This window comes from Cucumis sativus, chromosome 4, assembly GCF_000004075.3.
Source record: "Cucumis sativus cultivar 9930 chromosome 4, Cucumber_9930_V3, whole genome shotgun sequence".
Taxonomy (NCBI): Eukaryota; Viridiplantae; Streptophyta; class Magnoliopsida; order Cucurbitales; family Cucurbitaceae; genus Cucumis; species Cucumis sativus.
In genome coordinates this window covers 22,454,580-22,472,884 of record NC_026658.2, presented here as the reverse complement: position 1 = coordinate 22,472,884, position 18,305 = coordinate 22,454,580, and the positions used below count along the sequence as shown (strand labels likewise).

Genomic DNA, 18,305 nt, shown 5'->3' with positions numbered 1-18,305 from the left:
TAGTCAAATTGACATATGAGTATATCGATAGTAGATTCATGGCTTGAATCTCCTTACCTCCAATTATACTTTAAAAAAAAATGAATCCTTGACAGGTGGTGGAAACTACCAAGCTAAAATACGGTAAAGTAGAGAGAATTTCTTGTGGAACAGTGAAATGCGTAGAGATCGGAAAGAACGTCAATAGTGAAAGCACTATGCTGAGCCAACATTGATACTAAAAGACAAAAGCTAGAGGAGCAAATGAGAGTAGAATATCAATTTATACCCTTAAACTTTGGAAGATATATAAATTTAAATCTTAAACTAATAATTGTATCAACTTAAACCTAAAATTGTAAGAGTTATATAAATTTAAACTCTAAATTATTTTATAAGTGTGCTTAAATAGTTTAAATCAAAGCGTTAGTAAAAGTTCATGGTTTAAACATATTTATATTTAAATTGATATAACATTTAAGGAAAAAAGAAAAAGAAAAAGAAAAGAAAGAGGAAGGGTAGTTTGGTCATTTACGGAAAAGGGAAAGGAAGAGAATTAAGGAACATGAAAATATGACCGTTGAAGATGGAGGAAAGGCAGACGTTTCGGCATCATTTTGATATTATATTATATAATTCAATTTCAAATGAACAAATAAATAAAAAGGAAAATATTTGAAGAACTCCACATAGAATCCGATTCCAAGTGTTCCCATAAACCAAATTCCCCAAACTTTCCCCTCAAATACTCTCTTTCTTTTTTCTCACTCTCTTAATTACTTACATTTCTCCCTCTCTCTCAAACCCAACCAGAGGAAGAAGAAGAAGAAGAAGAAGAAGAGAGGGTTAATGGCAAGTCGTGATGCCGCGGAACTAACACCGGCCAAGACGACGACGACGATGGCGGTGCCAGCGGCGGAGGCTCATCCCTACGCTTTTCATGTATCTGGACCTCGAAATGTTACTTCTCCTAATTGGCGAGACCTCATTAATTCCAGTTGGTAACTTAATTCATCTTTTCTACTTCAAAATCCAACCATTTCTTCTGATCATCCTCCCTACTTTTTCTTTTTTTTTTCCCTTCATTGAGCTTCATCATGGGCTAAATTTTGCCTAGGTTAAAATACCATAACGGTATTGTATTTTATTTTTTTTTAAAAATGTCATTCTATTTTAGTTTAATTACTTTCAATTGAATTTTAAATTTGTTCCGTCCAAATTAATATTTGTGAAGAAAAATAAATAAATAATGGCCATAATTTTCCTGAAAAAAAAAATAGTATGCTAAATGTATAGAGGTAGAGGGAGGGTAGTAGAAACTTTTGCTTTTTTCTTTTACAACAATGATTATTTTTAAGATTGGTTGTATGTGGAATATTGAAAATTTTCTAAATATTAAAGAGCAAAATGATATTTTAATATTTAATAATAAGGATAAATTACAGTACAATACTGTTCTATAGGACAAAATTTTATAATCTATGGATGATATAATTGATAGATTTTCAATTTTTGCTATACTTTTGTTAATATTCTTGTTCATTCTGTTATTTCTAAATACAGCTCTCAGTATAATTTCGATACTTAACATCCATCAATTGGCTTAAAATGGTCTAAGAACTTGAGTCCTCATTTAGATCTTGTGAGTTTAGGCAGAGTACGTATTTGGACTTGAAATTTGTATGCAATATGTTTGTTGAATGCTCAAACATTTTTGAGAATCTGAATGTTTGAAAATTTTGGTTTATTAATTGATTTACAACGGTTAACTAATATTCTTTTATAAAAAATATGAATTTATATCCGTAAACTTTGATGTAGTATCAATTTAAATATGAGCTAATAATTATATCAATTATCCTAAGTTACTTTCCATTTAAAAAAATGAAACTTCTAAATATATTAATTAAACCTCTTAACTTTTGTTAATGAATCAATTTAGACTTTTAATCCATAATTTTTTTTTAGAAAACGTGAATGCATGTAGTCTAATTGGTTTATTTTGTAAAACCCATTTTGAAGAAGTATACACATTTAAGAATCCATAAAACAACTTCCTAATCAAATTGGTTGATTGAAATTTGGAAGGGGATGTGAATTGTTATGTTTATGCATGCTTTAAATTTAAATTCATACCATCTTTTTTAGATTTTTTTGGAATAGATCCGACTCTAAGTTTTAAAAGGTGCAACTTGATATTCACTTTTCTTTTTTTTTTTCCTCCGTTGAGTTCAACAATATGGTAGTGGAGGATTTGATCCATACAACTCTTGGTCCATGGTTTGAGCTAAGCTTAGATTTTTAGATTTTGGGTTAAAGAATATAAATTTATAATGTTATGCATGTTCAAGCTGATGAAGAATTTTGCTGCAGGAAGGATGGGAATTACAAAAGAACTGTTATGGCCTGTTTTATTCAAGCAGTTTACTTGCTTGAACTAGACAGACAAGAGAACAGAAGCAACAAAGAAAATGCTCTAGCTCCCAAATGGTGGATCCCCTTCAAATACAAGCTAGTTCAAACCTTAATTGATGAAAGAGATGGATCAATATTTGGTGCAATACTAGAATGGGATAGGTCTGCAGCCATGGCTGATCTAGTAGTCATCAGACCCAGTGGTGCACCAAGGGCAGTTTTGGCCTTAAGAGGGACATTACTCAAAAGCCCAACAATCCGCAGGGATATCGAGGACGACCTTCGGTTCCTCGCTTGGGAAAGCCTAAAGGGTTCTGTCAGGTTTAATGTAGCTTTGGAAGCATTGAAATCAGTTGCTGAGAGTTATGGAAGCAACAATGTTTGTGTTGCTGGTCATTCCTTAGGTGCTGGGTTTGCTCTACAAGTGGGGAAAGCCTTAGCTAAAGAAGGAATTTATGTTGAAACTCATTTGTTCAATCCTCCTTCTGTTTCAGTGGCTATGAGTTTGAGAAACATTGGAGAAAAAGCAGAATTTGCTTGGAAGAGAATCAAATCAATGATTCCTTCAGGGAGTGAAACAATAGTGAACAGCAGCAATACTGAAGAAGAAAAATCATATGGAGGAACTGGTTTAAAGAGTTGGGTATCGAATCTAAACAGATTAAAGAATCCTGGGGTGGTGGGAATTGGTAAATGGGTTCCTCATTTATATGTAAATAATAGTGATTATATATGCTGTTCATATACTGAAAAATCAGATCAAGTAGAGAAAATTAACGAAGGGAAAGAGAATGTTAATACCACAAATGGGAGAACAGTAGCAGCGGCGGCAGCAGCAAAGTTGTTTGTAATGTCAAAAGGAAAGCAGAAGTTTCTTGAAGCTCATGGATTGGAACAATGGTGGTCTGATGATTTGCAGCTTCAGTTAGCTCTCCATGACAGCAAGCTCATAAGCAGACAGCTTAAGTCCCTATACACCATTTCAGCAGCAGGGAAATCCTAGTGGGTGAATTCTGTGGCTAAATAACTCGTTTTCGACTTCGGGATACGTCGGTATAGTTCTTCTGATGTCATGTCTCATGTCTGTTGCTTCATTCAGATTGTGTTCGACGTGAATATATGGCGAGGTATAATACTCGTACCAATTCTTTTCTACTCTGTTTTGTTGATCAAATCAACTTTACAGTTAACGACATAAGCTTGACAGATATCCACCATCATGAAATCAACTTCTAGATATTTTCAACTAATCGAACCACATGTATTCTCTATGGAAAATGCAACTAAAGTTGAACATAACTTGGGAATTGATTTTCATTTTGTTCTTCTGTTCATTATAAGCATGGTTGACAAAGATTGAATTGATTAGGGAAAGAAAAAATTTATATCCCAACTTTAGTTCATGCGAATAGATGCATGAATAAATTTTTCTACAAAAGTTCTACCATAATGAACCTTTTTTCATATTAATAAAAAGCATTTGATTCCAATATTTCTCTTAATACTTCGTTAATTCATTCATTTATTTAAGTAAGTCTCATTCATCCACATGTGAAAATAATAAAAAATTTAACGATTTCCAATAAATGGTTGGTGTATGTATAATGCAAATGAATAAATCAGGTAGAAATGATTAGCAGCCACTTGCAGTTTATGTGAATGAAAGAAAGCAGTTGATTAGCAACAATCTTAGGCTTACCTCCATCCCCTTGTTTCTAACTCTTCTCTTCAAAATATATATTAAAAACAAGTGAACTAAAATTTTAACAGTAAAAACAGCTACAGAAAACAAAAAATGTCAACAACTAAGATTGTGAATCTTTTTATTGGAATGAATAATGTGTTTCATACCAGAGGGGAATGATCCTATTTATAGAAATTTTAGAGTGTCATCCAAAAAGAAAACTTGTTCTCAAGTTTTAAAAAGAAAGGTGTTATGAAGCAAACAATTGAAATATACTTGTTGAATGGAGTATGATAAAAATATTATGATTAAAGGAATAGATTCGAGACAAAAGATCAAATATTGCTACCCAACGATGAACCTCTCCATTGACCGTAAACCCAAAAAAGATATTTCCTTTAAGCTCATCATTCAAAACCGTATTGAAAGGATCAATTACAAATGAATTAGCTTCCAAGGAGAACACTTCAAGAATCATATTTTCTTCGTCATTTACTTCAAATTTTCTTGTTGTGGCAATTGATTTCCGAAGCAATTGGTGTGGTGTTCTTGGTCAATTTTTTTTATTTCCACCTCGACATTTAGAGTTTTGACGTTGAATACCACTTTTCCATTTTCTTCATTGGATTATTCTTTTCTACTCGAGACTACTTCCGAATCAACATTTTCAATTTCTTCTTTTTAATCTTCAACTTCATTCGAGTGAATTTTCCCCCAATTACGTTAGTCAACTACATGAGTCTTAACAATATTTTGTCCAAATTTATTTTCAAGATTTTCTATTTGAAAAGTTTCTAACTGAGATTCCTTTATTTCTTATTTAGTATATGATAATTTGAAAAAATCAAAGTATACATATCCTATTACATTGATTAATAAATAGAGACAAAAATACTAATAAAGGAAAAAGGAAAATACATATTGAATGAAATGAAACTGGTCCAACGGAGGAGAAGGTGGGCACTGAAGATGGATTTGAACGAAGTGGATCTATAAGTGGGTTCGGCTTCTGTCGATGGCTAATTAAATCAATGGAGGCAGAGGTCAAACCTAATGCTTTGATACCATCATAATTTTACATAATATATTCAAAAGGAGTCAATAAACCCTAATTTCCTTCAACGGTGTACAAAGTTGATTCTTGCTGGAACTCTTCAATATGTTGAGTTATTTTCTCCAATAAACGTTTTCTTCAGTTGTTTTCTTTTTTTCTTTCAATACTATGGGATCAAAGTAGTCATTTTGTTGGAGCCTTGAATATGTTTCAATCTCATAGTGAAATATAGGGCTTATTCATCGATTTTTTTAACCAACCTTTCCTGATCATGTTGCAAAACCAAAAGAGTCATTTTGAGTCTTAGAACGTTCTACTTGGATAGTAAAAATCCAGTTTTGGTTATTTTTTGTGATTCTCTAATTCATCTAACTTCCAATGTTTATGTTGATTTCTTGAAAAAAAATGGATTCTATTGCATCCTTGGACCTTTTTTATGTCTCCATCCCCAACTGTCTTGGAAACGTCTTCAGAGTCTCTAGAACCAAATTTTCAATGTGGTCAATGTTAAAATTCTTTAAGAAAATTGAACAATGGCAATTTATCATGTTAAAATTCTTCTTTTAAGGTCACTTCAGTCAAAATTCCAACACTATTTTTGAAAGTAAAGTGATTTTCTTGTCTATACAAATTACAGTATTTTTTCTTGGACATTTTCTTTGTCGATAACAGTTCATCCTTGCAAAATCTTTGGTTTCTTCTTACCTTCTTGAAAATTTAAAGGTTTCTCTAAATAGATGTGAGACTTTCTTGAAATTTTAAAGGTTTCCCTAAATAGATAACGAACAAACACTCAACGCTCCCTCTTGTGATCAGTGCTAGCAAGAGTTTTTTGAGATTCCACCCGAAGCAGTCAACGTTGGCCCAAGGGATCATTCTGATTCTGATACCAAATTGATGACCTATGTAGTCTCTGGGAGAAAACCTCAAATAACCAAGATTGTAGATCTTTAATTAGAATAAATAAGGTGTTTCATACAAGATGGAAATACTTCTATTTATGAGTTTTATTACAAGTGGAGGTAAAAAGAAAATTAACTTGGAATTACTAATTACCCAATTAATCCCTATTATTCTTACATCACTCCATCGATCAAATCAAATATGAAGCACAGAAAATTGGCAAAAACTAAGAACAAAATCTGATCAACATCCTAAGTTTCTTGTAACAATATAATATAACTAAGCAAGCAAGAGAAGTAAAACTAAAAACTAGTAACATCCAAGTTTCTTCAAAATATATATTAAAGAGTCCATTCCATGTGTATGAAACTAAAAACTATCACCAAACAATAGTAAATAATAGAATTCAAAATATTACAATCAGTTTTGCAATCTAAATGAGATAAAAGAGTGTTAAGAATGCTGGTGACCATTATAATATACAAAGGACATTTAGAGTGATATTCCAAGTCCTTGTACATATATATCACACATGAAACACATGTTAAGCATTTGGAAAGTAATTCCCCATGAGCTCTAAGGATCTCAAGCTTCAAATGGGAAAAAAATTAGTTTAATGTAATGTGAAGAGCTCAAGTCATGATCCGCGATATAAGTAAAACAACATCAAGAATGGAACAGAAAGAAAACAGGGAATACTTCTTCAGGAATCTTAAGTTTGTATATTTCTGCTCTCTATGGTATTTCCCAAATTTTACACATCATACGGACTAGTCTAGGAACATGAAGGTATGACTAACATGAGAAAAATCTCTACTAGAATTCAAAGGAAATAGTTCTTCCCACTACATTGCCATCACTGGTTAGCTAACTTAACAAACCCCTTTCTTCAAGAGTTGTCCTCCAACAAATAATATGAAAGTGTCCAATAGTTAAAGGAGATGAAGATGAAACTAGCTTACCCAGAAAGTAATACATATGTACAGTCTTTGCTCGAGACGTGAACAGGCACGATTTGTCAGCATTGGGTATTGAAACAACAATCTGAGTGCAGGTATGATGAGCCGATGAACGCCATGAATGAATGGAACTGGTTTTTAAGTTGCAAGCTACGAGGCGTTGAGAATCCATCAATGTACAGAACATGAACTGATTCCTGCAGAAACAGGAACAAAAAGAAAAAAATATTATGTCACTGCCATCTGTTAAAAGTGGTTCAGTAAAGTAGACAAAGAGTTACGTGGAAATCCGAGTACCGAGAAAAGAACCACGATTGACTATCTTATTAATTTCTCATATTAACAAAAGATACAACACAAGAGGGAAGATAAATAGGTTACAACTTATGATTAAAAAAAGGAAAGGATATTAGGATAAATCCTTCCTTGGGCCAAGCCTACTAATTCTAACACTCCCCCTTGAGTTGAGATGTAGATATCAATGAGACCCAACTTCCTTACAAAAATGTCAAAGTTTTGTATAAGAAACCCCTTGGTGAGAACATCAACAACATATGCTACCATTGTCTAGTCTTTTCTTTAATGAAGTGTCAATCAATCTCCACACACTTAGTTCTATCATGTTGAATTAGATTGTGACGGTGCTAATAGCTGCCTTGTTATCACATAATAATTTCATCGACACCTCACAATCCTGATAAAGATCATATACAACTTTCTGGAGCCAGTTTTCCTCACATATCCCCAAACCCATAGCCCTGTACTCAGTCTCAACACTGCTTCTGGCCACAACTCCTTGCTTCTTACTCCTCCAAGTTACAAGATTGCCCCATACACAGGTATGGCAACCGAAGGTGGATATCCTGTCAACAATAGACCTTGCCAAGTCAAAGTCAGTATATGCCTCAATAGCTTTCATGTTTGTCTTTCTAAAAAATCCTTTACTAAGAGTTGTTTTTAAGTACCTCAAGATTCTTGTTAACTGCCTCCATATGTTCCTCCTCATAACGAGCCTGCACGAAATGGCTAACGGCACTCACAACATAGGAATATATGATCGAGTATGTGACAAGTAAATCAAATTACCCACGAGGCACTGATATTGTTCTTTATCAACTAGAACTTTATCATTTGAATTTTCCAATTTACAGTTGAATTCAATGGGTGTATCAGCAGGACGACATCCCAGCACACTTGTCTCGGTCAACAAAACAAGGGTATACTTCCTTTAAGATACGGAGATACCTGTTTTAGATCTAGCAACCTCCATCCCAAGAAAATATTTCAGATTTTCCAAGTCTTTGATTTCAAACTCATCACCCATCCACTTTTTCAATTGGATGATTTCAGCAGTGTCATTCCCAGATAAAACAATGTCATAAACATAAATAACCAATATTGCGATCTTCTCAGCCTTGGAAACTTTTGAAAACAAAGCGTGGTCTGAATGTCCCTGACTGTACCATTGAGACTTGACAAAGGTAGTAAACCTATCAAACCACTCGGTGACTGTTTCAATTCATATAAAGATTTCTGAAGTTTAAACCCAATGACCAAACTTCGATTTCGAACTCATCACCCATCCACTTTTTCAATTGGATGATTTTAGCAGTGTTATCCCCAGATAAAACGATATCATCAACATAAATTACCAATACTGCGATCTTCCCAGCCTTGGAGACTTTTGTAAACAAAGCGTTGTTCAAGTGTCCCTGGCTGTTCCATTCGGACTTGACAAAGGTAGTAAACCTATCAAACACTCGGTGACTGTTTCAGTCCATATAAAGATTTCTGAAGTTTAAACCCGATGACCAAACTAGGCTTCAAACCTTGGGGGCTCATATAAACTTCCTCTTCCAAGTGTCCATTCAAGAACGCAAATCCTCTCTCCCCTATTGCTCTTTGTATAATCCTCATGTACATTGAGCTTTGTCTCTTTATTTATATTAATAATAGTGAGATTCATATCCTTTTAAAAAAAAACATCTAGCTGATATAGACGTCGTCAATCTTTGTTCATAGCAAAAGATAACATAACTCTAACTGCATTTAGTTTAGCAACTGGGGAAAAGTTTCTGAGTAAACCCTTTTGCAACTAACCTCGCCATGTGTCTGTCAACGGTTTCATCTACCTTGTATTTGAGGGTGACACTCGTTTACATTCCACAGTTTTATGTCCCTTAGGGAGCATAGATCTCTCAAGTCTTATTCTTTTCAAGGGTCCTCATCTCTTTCATAACAGCAATTTTCCATTTAGGACTCTATAAAGCAATGTGAATACTTTTCAATATCACGATAGAGTCAAGGCTAGCTGTGAAGGCCCCGAACTGTAAAGATAGACTATCATAGGAAATATAGTTACAAATAGGGTGTTTCATGTAAGACCTAATACCTTTTCTCAGCGCAATGAGAATGTCTAGAGAAGGATCATACTCATCAAGATTACCTGAATGACCTTGTTCAGCCTCATTACCACCAATTTCTGCTTTGATCTCAATCTCATCAACATTGTCATTTTCTCTCATATCTTCATAAATAGTAATATCAGAACTTTCATTCTCACTCATTTTACTATCAACACATGATTTAATAGGACTAGTCATACCTTAATCTTGAAGAGGTTCAGAGTCTTGGACCAGAGTTGGCTAATCAGTAGGGGATTCAATTTCCATTCTAAGATTTCTCCTATTAATGAGATAAACTACAGTGAAAACATCCCGCGTATATAAAGGAAGGGAAGTAACAACATAAGGGAATGAGCTACTTCCAAAAGATGACAGATTTTTTCGCTCGATAACCCCATTTTGTTAAGGGGTGTAAGCACATAAGCTCTAGTGACCGACCCTTGGAGGCTAGGAACTCACTAAGGGTATGGTTTTGAAACTCCTGACCATTATCACTTCGAAGAATCAAAATTTTTGCATTGAACTGTGTTCAATAGTGTGATAGAAGTTCTGGAAAATAGAGAAAACGTCAGATTTATCAGTGATAAGAAGACGAGTATAATCATCAATAAAAGTCACAAACCACCGTTTCCCAAAGGAGGTAGTGACCTTGGATGGACCCCAAATGTCGCTATAGATAAGGGTGAACAGTTGGGTTGATTTATATGGTTGTGAGGGGAAGGAGACCTGATGTTGTTTGGCCCGTATACAAATATCACAAGATAAAGAGGAGACATCAACTTTAGAGAAGAGATGGGGAAATATATACTTCATATATTTAAAGTTTGGGTGGCCCAACCGAAAATGACACAACATACAATCTTATTAAAAAATAGTAAAATATGATGACAATAAACTGGTCCAAAAGATACTACTACCGGAGGTATCATCATTAAGGAGATAGGTCCCCTACTATACCATGCAGTATCAATCATCCTCCCCGAGCTCAAGTCCTGAAAAGAAACAAATTTAGGTAAGAAAGTAGCTTTGCAGTTCAGCTTAGGAGTGATCTTGCTTATAGATAGCAAATTATAGGAAATTTTAGGCACATGCAAAACATTCTGGAGCGATAGCCCTTCAAAAGGAAAATTTTGTCCCTTCCTAACAATTGGGACTAAAGAACCATCAACTATTATGATCTTCTCATTACCAGAACACGGAATATAAGAAACAAAATTCTCATAGAAACCTGTCAAGTGATCTGTAGCTCCAACTCGAGGATCCAAGGATTCTTCCCATCAACACTGATAAGACTAAGAGACTGAGACATACCTAACTGAGCAATGGCTTCTAGAATGCAGGATGAAACGTTCTGATTTACAGTAGGGCCAGATGGTTGAGAATTGCCAGCAGACTCACTCATATAAGCATGCCCTGAATTATGTTTATAATTGGAGGAACGTTTCTAACCTCCTGAGGGACGACCATGAAGTTTCTAACATTGATCCTTAGTGTCCCACTGTTTCTTCCAATGCTCATAGCTAGGGATCGGTTTTCCGTTATTTTTTCTCTATCAAGGGTTGAGATCTAGCACTGAAGGTAGCGAAGTCAATAGCAAGAGTAGCCAGCACACTTATGGCATTCATACAGTCTTCTTCAAGATAAACTTCATAGCACACTTCCGTTAAAGAGGGAAGAGGTCTCTGTCCAAGTATACAACCGCAAACAATGTCAAACTTGGGACTGAGACCTGCAAGGAAGTCATAAATCCGATCAACTTCTTCAAGTCAAGCATACTATAAACCATCTTTCGAGGTATCCCATACTGTTTCTTTGCACAAGTCCATCTCTTGCCAAAGTAGAGAGTTTATTGAAGTAGAAGGTTACATCCAGAGTTCTTTGCTTACAATCATGGACTTGTTTTCTCAGCGTATACAAATGAGAAGCGTTCTGACGCTTCAAACAGAGTTTATGAGTTGTGTCCCATAGATCCTTCACAGTTGCTGCATAAAGCAAAGGCTTGCCTATTTGTGGTTCTATACTCTTAATCAACATGGACTGAATAAAGGAGTCCTCACATCTTTAAAAACGTTCCAGGGCATCATGGGATGAAAGAGAGATTCTCCCCTGTCAGAAAACCGAATTGGTGACGACCCACGAGAAACATCTTGATCAATTGAGACCAGGAAAAGTAATTTTGGCCATTCAGCTCCTCTCCTGAAAAGGCACCTGTAGATGGTGCTAGAGAACTAGTTATATAATTTAAGGCCAAGTTAGGGAGCAAAGTTACTGGGTTCTTGAAATACATAGGCAAGTCGGTTGGTTTGGATTGCGCCAAAGATTCACCACTTCAAACCCTAATTTATTATGGACTTGGTCGATCCCGATACCATGGATGTGTGGCTGTAAAGAATCAAAAGACAGCGAGGAGTGAAACGATGGCAGTCCATAAACCGAGGGCGGTGGCAGCGCACGGAGGTGGACAAATGGAAGTAGATTGGCTGAGTAGTGGAGGCGTTGGGCGGCGGCGTGTGGGCGGTCAATTGAAGTGCATGTGGCTGGTTTTTCCCATGGGGCAGCACGGCTGACTCCGAGGGTTGGCCCACAATGATTGTCAGTGTCTTCTGAAGCTGATGGAGCAGCTTTTCCATGGCGGCGGCGACGGGGGCTGTCTCTGTTTGGGTTTCAAGTTTCATTTACACTTGTGTCTAGGGTTTCGTCTTTACGTTGCTCTGATACCATGTTAAAAGGCGTAAAGTAAAATAGACACCGAGATACGTAGAAACCCGAGTACCGAAAGAAAAACCACGATTGACTTTTTAATTTCCCATATTAACAAAAGATACAAGAGGGAAGATAAATAGGTTAAAGCTTGTGATAAAAAATAAAAGAAAGGATATTAGGGTAAATCCTTCCTCGGGCTAAGCCCACTAATTTTAACATCATCCAAAAAGAATAGAGCTAAAACAAACATTTTAAGCAAAAGAAGACACAGATAGACTGGTAGAGCAAAAATAAAATGGGAGGAAGAAAAACTAAATGATTCATTCAGGAAGCCCTTAGATCAAGAAAAATGAAAAAGAAATATTTGGAGCGAGAGAAAGGTGAGCTTGGCTTTAAGGTGCAAGGCTGAAAGGTAGGGTCGGTGATGCTTGTGCAACAACACAAACTGAACGAAGACAGTGCCAAATCTACAAGTTGTAGTATGATGTTCTAAAAATGGAATACGCAATTGCCTAACCAACACTAAACTTTCAAGCTCCTGACAGCAACGCCATGTCTCTTTCAATGTAACAATCAGGAACTTGTTAAAGCCATGATATGCAGAACATAGGTAGTTTTACGGCCTCAACATAGTTGGTTTTATAACTACAACATAGATGCCATTAACTTAGATTGGAGGTCTTTTTGTGACCCTGCCTTATCCTCTAGTCCTTTAGGTTGTTTTGTCGAGGCTTTTGGCCATTTTTAATAATAACCTTCGTTTCTAAAAAAATGGGATAGAGATTGTTGTGCCTGTAAAATTGTTCCTCAAAAGAGCTCCCAACGTCCGTGAAACATGTGTGACACAGAATTCTAAAGTTCCAACACAATTATCTTCAAGCCTCTAGGAAATATATACCTTAGGCTCCAAATCACTTGTGAACTAAATTAATCTCCGTCAATAGTTCCCACAGCCACCAGAGATGATCACAACTTTTTTATGAGAAACAAAGGACATGGACACAAGTTCAAATCATATATCAAATTTTCTACACTCACAAATGCATAGCTAAGGCACATCAAATGCAGCATTGCAATAAAGCTATCTCTTGCATCAACCACTTCTGTTAATCTTCCTAATTTCTTGATCATAAAATTATCTCAGAGATTTTCGGCAGCCAAATTAAGAAAAGACTGGCCAGTTTCAGTGGGATAGAAGAGAAATAATAGTAAACATGAATCTGCAAACGATGATAAAAATGGGGAAAGGGGAAAGGAGGGGAATAATAATGTAATGGGAAAGAATATACATGCTTACAATTTTGAACTATGTGCTTACCCACCTTCACACAATAGGAAAAATAGTGATGCACACCTATGATTTCTCTTTCCAAAGGTAATACTATAATAAACAAGTATCTATACCACAAGGACTTTTCGAATTGAACCAAAATCAGCAAGCTTTTTATTCACATTGATTGAAAAGCAGGAACTTGTTGGAGTAAGAAACAAGAACCAGTCGAAATGCACGCATATATGAATATGACAGAGATTCACTTACAGTTGGTTGACTGTTGACCCACTTGTCCAGGTTCAGTAAGACTCAATTCAACGTCATGACTATCTGTCCAACCAGGCTCGTAAGCTTCGAGAAAACCAATTTTTGCCTTATTAGGTAGGTCGTGAGGATGAACAAATGGCACTCCAGGAGGCCACCCAATCTCCATTCTTGTGCTGGCACAAGGGCTATCTAATGTGTGAATGTGACTCTCACAATCCTTCAGATTACAGAACCTCAATTTGATACCCTTCTTATCTGCAATATCTTGTACTTTCTCCTTCAGAACTCTCTGTGCCTCAAGCCGTAATCTCTTAGAAGGGGGTAGAGGTTTGGTACTTGAATTATTCTTTCTCCTCCTCATTTTTATGGATCCTGTACCAGCATTTCATCGATCCAACACCCTGTTAATTGAAAGCTTCTCACTAAGGTGGCTACTAACGCTAAGAAATTACTATAGAAGCAACACTAACCAATAAGAGGATAAAGAGGGAATGAATAACTAAATAATCAGGAAAGCAAGCATTCAAACTATCAAGCAATAACAAATGCAAATACATGGCTTCCAGTCCATATTTCACCCAAAAGTATCCATTAAAACATAAATCATTTTCTCACAACGCTTTTTCATTATGAGAGATTCTCATATAGCAAAATGGCAATTGAAACAGATGGCTCTTCATTATGTCTAGGTAAAACATCAAGGGAAGGGGAATTTAAATTTCAACGACCTACACAAGCATCATGCTAAGTACTAACATGTAAAAGAAAATCAATATTGCATTATCAACCCTCAATAAACGCCTTTTTCTTTTTATAAGAAACAATTTAATTGATGTAATTAAACTACCAAAAAAGGGAGAGCCGAGCTCATACCAAGGGAGGTTACAGGAAAAAAGGGGAAAAACCTCAACAAATGACATTCATCGGCTCCAAAATTAGAAATTATAAAAAGATTTGGCCTACCATCTTGGGATGTAGAGAAACTGAAATTCTGAAAATTTGGGCGATTAAAGAGTTGGTCAGTTGAGTGTGATCTCTGCATAAAGTCATCCACTGGTACTGGAAGCTGGAACTGAACATCTACCCCATGGCCAGCAGCTCTCATTTCTGAACAACTGAGGCTAGTCATAGATTTAGGCATGAGTTTGAATGACAAGGAACACCGTCCATACATACTACCTTGAATATTATTCACATCTGTTCTGAGCAAAGCAGGATTCACATATCCTGCGGTTGCTTGATAGAGTGCAAGTCCAGGATAAACTATAGCATCTTGAGGGCCAAGATCCCCATCCACAAGAATCCATCTACCATTGAAATCCTTTATTAGTAAACCTGCCTTATCCGCCTTGAACAGAGTAATAAGACTTTTATCAATTTGATTGTCATGGTCTGACGTATACATGGCCAACTGGCTATCCTCTTGAGCAGTTAACTTATGGTGATGCTCTCCGTGAAATGAGGGTCTCCCATAACAGCACACAGACAACACAGAAGATGATATCTCCCTACTTCTTAGAGGAACATTATCAAGTATTTCCGTGAAAGGAGAGCTCCGCAAGTTTAGATAGAAGCTGATGGCATCCAAAATAATTCGAGATGCCTTTCCATAGAGGGCAAATATGTCTGGCAAACCTGCAGGTGGTAACTCCATTCCATTGCTGGGCTCAACTGGAGTCAATCCAGGCCTATAGTCATATGTTTCTTGCCACATCTGAGCATCCACATAGTAACCAGAAGTTCTGCACCACTCTCGTGAATCATTGCTTTGCATCAACTCAGCAGATGAACATGCAGCTCTCTGGTGGAAGTAGAGACGCGCAGAATCTAAACCAGACCTTAAAAGAGCCCCATCACAAGCAGGGAATTGAATGATGGCAGCAGAGTATTGAGCTAGTGAATGTGACAGAGTTGAGACTGACAATTTGAAAGACTCAGATGGAACTCCTTCAGATGGTGCTATATCAGTAAGTTTCACACGACCCAATGATGGCAGGCCATTGCCTGCCATGAAATGAAATGCTTTCAACGGCCAAATACCTCAAATTCAAGCAACTTAGCTCAATCTACATACAAGAACACGCGAAAAGCCCAATCAGTGAGGGCAAAAACAAATACCAATTCATGGAGTTATGTACTACAGTGCGGTTTAATATATATCTTAAAACCTGGAATTTAAAAGTCAACTAAACATACGAAAAGAATAATCAATATTAGTAACAAACATATATTTTATCATACCCAACTCAAACAAATCTCTACTCATGCTTCATTTCATCTATCACTAACAACTAAAAACTTTTGCAGAATCAACACGAGGCAAATAACAGTATGATCCCCAAGTCACGCGACCAAACAGAAGATAACCGATTGTAAAATGTAAAACCGAACAAAACCCATCGATTAGAGCAACATCCAAAAGGTCGGGTCTGGATAAAATTCAAAGCCCTAAATCCATGGCCAAATATTGAGTAACTTAAAAACAGACCTGAAAACAACGAAATTTCCGTCCTAAATCGCTGGAGCGAGGTGTTTGCCTGACGTTCTTGACAGCAACTGAGCGGAAGAACGGAAATCGAGCTGATGGGAAATTTAAGAGGGTTTAGAGGAAGATTAGCGCCAAAAAAAGAAAAAGAAAAAGAAAAAGAAAATGAAGGGAGAGGATGAGAAAAGGAGTTGGAGGAGAATTGGGAGTTGAGAGAGTCAAATTGACCAAGAACTTTGCGCCGTTTTCTTCCCTTTCATTTGGTGGGTTACTGTCCGAAATGGCGTTTTCGGTAAAATCATTGGGCAAAATCTGCAAAATAGACTTTCCACTTTCCCAAAGATATTGATATCTCGAGGGAATTTTGTAAAGATTGACCTAATTTTTGTTTTCCAATTGATATTCATATTCCCCCTGGGGCTGGAATTACTTGCAACAAAACAACCTATTTTTAAGGCTCCATATGCCAAATGACTCCGCTTTTCAAACTAAAATCTCTAATAAGTTTTTGCTAATGTGCACAAGCACGTGAATTTACACATTTGCCCTTTCTTTTCTTTTCTCTTCTCTTCTCTTCTCTTCCTCCTTCACATACTCAGTTGTTCAAAAAGCTCTGCCCCCATTTCTTCCTTCTTCTTCACAACCATGGAGTTTTCACCAACAATGTTCCGACTAGCTCTAACCAATTATTTGCAAGACAACGAAAGAGAGTGAGAGTTTCTCCACCCAACGGTATGTGACCAAGGCTAGAGTGAGACGGGCAAGAGAGGAAGTGACCTTACAAAGAGAGAATGATGAAAGAAGAGCACACGAGCGAGAGCAAGTTGGGCTTTTCCACATATGCATAGTTGTTTTGGTAGTTTCACTCAAATTTGACATCAACAAATGATCATTTGACATTTTTTAAAAATCCATATCATTTGAATTTTTAGGCCCATTTTTTTTTACATCCTTAGAAATAGTTCTATTTGGTTCTATTTTTATTTTAAAACACAATTTTCACAATGTTTTCTTACTCTCGTAATGTGTGCTTTTGTTTATTTAGCAATCAAAAAGACTATGTACATTATTGTTGATTGAAGGAAAAAACTATTTGTCATTGGAATTATCTTCATAGGCGAGATATAGGAAGGAAACGTTGTTCGTTGGAGAAATACTTCAACAAAGGGATTTAGAAGAAGAAGCCATGAGGAAAGAGATTTAAAGTAAAAAAAATACTAAAGATAAGGAATAAGAAATTGAAATAAGTTTGGTTATAAAACCTTATTTTAAAAAACCATGGGAAATTATACTTCAGCTACATTTTTCAGGTCAATCTGCCACATTATTTATTCCTTCCTTCAACTCTAGTTTTCAGTCTAAAACACAATGTTTGCTTTAGCTGTTTCTTTGTAAGTGTTTATTGCAATACTTTTATTAAACAATACTTTTATTTAATATGTTATAGCTCTAACCTTTTTATTAAAAGATCTTACTTAAAATATGTATGCTGGTATGTAATACGAATAAGTTGAGTATACATTGATCAAAATGATTGAGGTTTCATGATAGAAACTAAAATATGAATCTTCAATACTCACCAAAATATTAAGTTCAAGAACAAGAAAATACTTGCTTTTGAAAATTTGAGTCCTTACTTGACAACCATATTAATTTTTCTTTCTTGTCTTTTTTTTCTTCACCTATATTTCTAAATTTACTTTAATTTATAATTCCATCCATCACATTTATATATTAATGTTCATTTTCTATGCAAGATTTTTTTAAAAAAAATCAAATTAGAATTTTGGTTAGAAAAGAAAATTAACAAATATCGAATAGACTTATATTATAAGAACTACATTTTGTAATATTTCTAAATTTGATCTTAAATTTCTAACTTCTACTTCTATTTTAATTAACTCTCAAGATATCTTACATCTTTGACGTTCAAATTTCCAAGCAGAAGTGACAAAGTATATACCAAAAACTAAAGAAACGTTCTGAAAACTCAAACAGATGGGTTAAAATGGGATTTCTTTTTTATAAAAAAAATTGATAGACATAATTTGGTTGGATGACAATATTTAAAGTATCTATTAAGTTTCTTAATTTTATATTTATTTGATATTTAAACTAAAAAAAATGTTTAATAAATCCTTAACTTAAATTTTATATCAAGTCACTCTCAAACATATT

At 35.5% G+C, this 18,305-nt stretch overlaps 2 protein-coding genes and 1 long non-coding RNA gene across 7 annotated transcripts; 1 reads left to right on the top strand and 2 right to left on the bottom strand.

Annotated features, from left to right (window-relative positions):
- Positions 1 to 634: 634 nt before the first annotated feature.
- Positions 635 to 3,884, top strand: LOC101216497 (GDSL esterase/lipase At4g10955). 2 transcript variants are annotated; one of them, XM_004144587.3, is made up of 2 exons: positions 635 to 980; positions 2,353 to 3,884. In XM_004144587.3, the coding sequence occupies exons 1-2, from the start codon at positions 829 to 831 to the stop codon at positions 3,395 to 3,397; spliced, it is 1,197 nt and encodes a 398-aa protein (XP_004144635.1). In that variant the 5' UTR covers positions 635 to 828; the 3' UTR covers positions 3,398 to 3,884. The 2 variants fall into 2 exon arrangements, with proteins under 2 accessions (XP_004144635.1, XP_031739551.1); XM_031883691.1 differs by having other exon boundaries at positions 843 to 976.
- Positions 3,885 to 6,620: 2,736 nt separating this feature from the next.
- LOC101216737 lies at positions 6,621 to 16,850 on the bottom strand. Of its 4 annotated transcripts, none has more exons than XR_004216042.1 (5): positions 16,131 to 16,850; positions 14,606 to 15,708; positions 13,643 to 14,014; positions 10,314 to 10,391; positions 6,621 to 7,191 (listed from the first exon to the last, which is right to left on the bottom strand). XR_004216042.1 is itself a non-coding variant. In XM_031884144.1 (5 exons), coding segments are annotated over exons 2-4 (1,422 nt in total). In that variant the 5' UTR covers positions 15,654 to 15,708; positions 16,131 to 16,850; the 3' UTR covers positions 6,621 to 7,191; positions 10,357 to 10,389. The 4 variants fall into 4 exon arrangements, 2 of the variants coding, with proteins under 2 accessions (XP_031740004.1, XP_004144636.1); XR_969311.2 differs by having other exon boundaries at positions 10,317 to 10,391; positions 16,131 to 16,849; XM_031884144.1 differs by having other exon boundaries at positions 10,357 to 10,391.
- Positions 7,289 to 10,307, bottom strand: LOC116403344. The gene is made up of 2 exons (XR_004216043.1): positions 9,600 to 10,307; positions 7,289 to 9,521 (listed from the first exon to the last, which is right to left on the bottom strand). It is a non-coding gene; the product is annotated as an uncharacterized LOC116403344 (long non-coding RNA).
- Positions 16,851 to 18,305: the final 1,455 nt, after the last annotated feature.